General features: G+C 45.5%; 1 protein-coding gene across 1 annotated transcript; it reads left to right on the top strand.

Moving 5' to 3' along the window:
• Positions 1-678: 678 nt before the first annotated feature.
• On the top strand, positions 679-1,276 carry LOC141245237 (oocyte zinc finger protein XlCOF8.4-like). The gene is made up of 2 exons (XM_073669056.1): positions 679-1,050; positions 1,134-1,276. Exons 1-2 carry the CDS (start codon positions 918-920, stop codon positions 1,274-1,276), a joined length of 276 nt encoding a protein of 91 aa, XP_073525157.1. The 5' UTR covers positions 679-917.
• The last annotated feature ends 3,510 nt before the right edge of the window (positions 1,277-4,786 follow it).

Genomic DNA, 4,786 nt, shown 5'->3' with positions numbered 1-4,786 from the left:
CTATTTCTTGTGTTCGGCATATTTACATGGTGGACATTTATCAATGCCGCATCTGTGAAACCCCAGAGGTGTAAGCCAGGTTCTCATTATGTGTTTCTCTTGCGATTAAACCAGGAGACAGGAGTTGTGAAAGGGTCGGGGCCGAGAACAAACAACCATCTCATAAAACCATCAGATAACCATCTTGTCAGAAACGGATTCAGCTGCAGATTCCGAGGAAGAAACTGCTTGTTGTCTGTGGCTTAAAATATATAGGTTTTATTACTAGATGTAAAGCAGAAAACTAAATACTGTAAAATAATAAATCTCATATCTTTCCCTTATTATCTCCAGTAATTGTATTATTACACAGGATTTTTATGATGTTACATTGGCTCATCTTCTTCTCATTCAGGTCTCTACAATATCGGATCCTCTCAGTGAAGATCTTCTAGATAAGAGAATTTTCCTGATTTACCAATCAAAGATGGATATGGACAGAGACAAGATGGTGGAGAGGATATTACACCTCACCCTAGAGATCATCTTCCGGATTACTGGAGAGGTGAGAGATTCTGATGACGTCACATTACATCATTCTTATCTATGGGAATAACAGATGGACAGAACTGGAGAGGTGAGGACTCTGGAAATGTCTGTAGTGAGATTTATTAATGTGTCTCTCCATAACCAGGATTACACAGTAGTGAAGAAGACCTCTAGTGAGCGCTGTCAGGATCCTGTGTCTGAGGGATGGGGAAGACCCCTGAGCCCAATCACAGGGCCTCCACCTCACCCCCTGATACATGAGGACATCAATGACCAGAAGATCCTAGAACTCATCTACAAGATGATTGAGCTGCTGACTGGAAAGGTGACACTGCTGGGACATTATACAGTAACACTATGAAGGGATCGGGGGATGACGATATCATTGTATGTGTCAGGTTCCTATAAGGTGTCAGGATGTCACAGTCTATTTCTCCATGGAGGAGTGGGAGTATTTAGAAGGACACAAAGATCTGTACAAGGACATCATGATGGAGGTTCCCCAACCCCTCACATCACCAGGTAATAGACAGGACTAAATACACACGGCCTATAATTATCTGTATGTAAAGAATGAATTCAGTCCCTGTATGTGTTTCCTCCAGTTCTATCCAGTAAGAGGACAACACCAGAGAGATGTCCCCGTCCTCTTCTTCCACAGGACTGTAAACAAGAAGATCTCAGTGTTCCTCAGGATCATCAAGTAGATGGAGAGAAGGTTTTATATGATCTCCCCTATGATGTGTAGACGGCTGTGAAGGTCTTGTGCTCAGTCTTGTTTTATCCCCCAGTATTATATGTTTTCTATTTGTGTAATGAGAATGGTGGAGATGGCAGGATTAGAGCTGATCATAGATGTGACTTCTCATCTGTCTGTGACTTTTACAATATTTGTTTCAGGGTGAAAATCTGACCCATATTAATACTACAGAGACATATGTGAGGGGTGATGAGCGGTGTAAAGAGGAGATTCCTACATATGACTACCCAGGTGAGTAGTAACCACTAAATGCAGAGAAGTCACAGATTCTTCTCAGTCATCGGCTGTGGCTGCTTTATCAGTAGTGTTGTCCGGCCGTATCACAATCGTGTGATCACCATTTTGCCTCTAGATCAAAACGTTCTCCTCCACCCAAAACAAAACTGTTCAAATGACTTTGGGCATTGAAAGTCCTTTCTGTGCTGCTGAATGTCCTCATATGGTCCCTACAAGACCAGGTCCAGTCCTTCTGACCAAACTTTGCTTTTATAATCGACAACATTAAATCAGCAGTGAGGCCAAGTGTGAATTTCTGTGCAATAACAACAGAGTTTCCCTTTATCCTGACTTTTCAATTTATTTTAAAAGCAACTAACTTCAAATAGTATTGCGATAAACTACATAAAAACATTTCACCTGCGCCACGATATATCTCTAAGCTAAATTTAAGACGCCTCATCTCTGCAGTATTACAAAAAGTTCACTTTAAATGTGTAATATTTTTTCTTGACACTCATCTGACAGAAAATATTGTCCCTTACGATAGTTTAGATTACCAAGAGCCACCGAGCCCCATACTCTAATTACCCCAGAGAGGTTTCACCACTAGTTACTCACTATTTACTGATGAAAGCTGTTGAGTTTGATCATTTCAGTAGATGTGTTATTATCTATAGTCACAGTTTTTGACTACAGCAGTTAGTTCCCAAAATACTCTGATTAATCCACTTCCCGCTGCCGGTTTTGTGTTCCTATCAGTGCCCATTTTTTATATCTGACGTGTGTCACATTATATGGTGATATCTTTGGAATTCTTCACAAAGGATAATAGGAAACAGATACACCTTACAAATTATTTTACGGTTGTATCCTACTATCTGGGCACATGGCAGGTTAAGAAGGGAAGGAGCGCCATTTAGCTATTTGAATGCAGATCTTGCTGGAATAGTTTGCAGACACAATGTATTGGGGGCGCTGTTCATGGTCACCTGGCAGCTCAAAAGATGGTCACCATGAACAGGCTTGGCACTATCTACTCTGTTTTCTCCGTATCTGGACTTACACAGAGACCCCTAGGCTTGGGCCATGGTGTTACCTGCTGTTCTGCGGTGTGAGATGGGAAGAAGAATAGTCAGGTAGCCGGGTCAGAACCAGGAGAGCAGAGAAAATGCAAAATCAGAAGACACAAGAGTAGTCAGTAAACGGGCCGGGGTCACAACAGGAAACAAATACACAAGCCGGGAGCTGAGCACAGAGGACTGAACCAGAGGAGAACAAGGCTGTATCTGGCGGCTTCTGGCAATATGCTTCCAGCTTTAGTAGGGTGTGGTGCTTTCCAGTTGGCTGAAGTAGGGAGCAGATTACTTTGCCCGACAGCACACACACCCACACAGCCAGACTGGATGGTACTACAGGTCCCAGGCAACCTAATCTTAGTGGCTGGACAGAGCTTCTGGTTCTGACGTCTCCTCCATCACCAGCGCTGCCTGTAGAATGAATAAGGTGGCGCTTGGTGACAGAAGCTGACGTCGCAGGAGCAGATCCCAGAGGAGATGGGATACACCATTTGCAGAAGCCCTTGCTATGACAAAAGGCAGAAAACTAGAGCAGTAGAAATCCCCATAAAGTGACTTCATTTTGGAAATTATAACCGTGAATGAATTAATCTTTAGAAGTAGGGAATATTTTGACTCTACATGTACTTTATCGGAAATTAGCACTCAGTGGATGTTGCAGAGTGAAAATTGTGCATTTGCTATTTTGTTACCCAACACATAGTGCCCAGATTGTGCTCCAGGAGACACATGACTTGCCCAGGGGGATACGGGGGAAACTCGGTACCCGGGCCTTGACCTTCTGTGGGATGTCACGGCAGTCGGCTCCCGGCCCGTACCCTGGGGTCACTCTTTAAAAGGGGGTTTGTTAACAGTTTTGTCTCGTGACGCCACCTGTGGTTCCCAGTAATGAGTACCGGCGCTGCTGCAGACCTCCGGGGGTGATGGGATGGCAGCTGGAATGTTTCTGCTCCCCACAGGCGGAGCGGGCCCCCAGGGCAGAGTTGATGGAAGGGATGCAAGTGAGAGGTGGCCCGGTCGGGTCAGGGGGAATGATGGTCACGCACACAGGGGATTCGCTTCAGTACCTTTACTGGTGTAACGGCAGGTATGGTCCAGGGTACCTAGTAGGAAGGGTGCCCTTCTGGACTCTCCCCAGTGAGCAGGTAGTAGGCCTCCTGGTCCGTTTCTTCCTTTCTCTAAAGCTTCTGGCCAGCCTGGAACTAGGCCTAGCTTCTATGCTGTTTCACTCTCTCACCTGTCTGCTTGGTAATAGAACTTTTCTCCAGCTACCACTATCCCTGGACGCTGGGGCCTTCGTGGTTCCTAGTTCTGTAAAATGATGGTAGCTTCAGGTTGACCAGGGATCTGGAATCCTCCTGGTATGCCGGTTGTCCCTACTGGATGTAGAGGACCCTGTAGGCGCGGACCCGGTGTCCGGCTTGTGTCCTGGGGTGAGCTTCAGATGCTCCTCTGCCCCCTTAACTCCCTCTCCTCTCTTTGCCTTGGCCACACTCGGGGCTCTCAACACAGCAGCAGACGTGCTGCTCCTTCACTGATCTAAAGTGTCAGCACACTTCGACTACCTAACTCCACCCTCCAATATATATATCCCTAACAGGGCTCCTTCTGGTGGTATGAGGTGGAAGGGTGGAGGTGTCTGTTATGTAATGAGGGCCTCTGGTGGAGAAGTTCGTCCATGCACCCTTTTGGGTCCTGTGGTACCTGTGTGTAGCAGGGTGCCACATTCCCCCCTAGTACAACTCAGTACTCCCGGACTGAAGCATTTCTGTAAAACAGGTAACAACAACAATTACAATAACACATTTTAAAGTTACAGTGAGTCCCATGACCAGGTGTCCATCTCAGTGGTGAAGGTGCAACATGAGCAGCATGAGGGACCCGTCTGAAAACCCTCAACGTAGGCCCTGGGCATTGGCTACAGGGCATAAGTGATCCAGGTGTTGGACCACGTCTTCGGCCATGCCAAATGGGTTTTTGTTCAGTGGTCTTTTGATATAAAACCAATAGAGGGCACTTTAACAAGTGCAACTATGTACAAGGGACAGTTCTTTGGTTATTCACTGTCCATAACCTACAGTCTTTATACCCTCACGGGTAACTAAAGGCACACATATAAATTTTCCAGTTCACACACATATAACTGTTTGTACCCTTACAGGTAACTATTTACAGTACTTTTCAGCAGTTCAATAATGGTGCT

Source organism: Phyllobates terribilis, unplaced genomic scaffold (assembly GCF_046119375.1).
Source record: "Phyllobates terribilis strain yellow unplaced genomic scaffold, ASM4611937v1 Scaffold_1802__1_contigs__length_208793, whole genome shotgun sequence".
NCBI lineage: Eukaryota > Metazoa > Chordata > Amphibia > Anura > Dendrobatidae > Phyllobates > Phyllobates terribilis.
The sequence above is the reverse complement of the archived record's forward strand: the minus strand, read 5'-3'. Positions and strand labels throughout refer to the sequence as shown.

Bases quoted from the DNA above. Each gene is read 5' to 3' on its own strand.
- LOC141245237 (XM_073669056.1), top strand. From the start codon at position 918: ATGTGTCAGGTTCCTATAAGGTGTCAGGATGTCACAGTCTATTTCTCC. The intron at 1,051-1,133 runs GTAATAGACAGG...TGTTTCCTCCAG, and splicing joins CCAACCCCTCACATCACCAG to TTCTATCCAGTAAGAGGACA.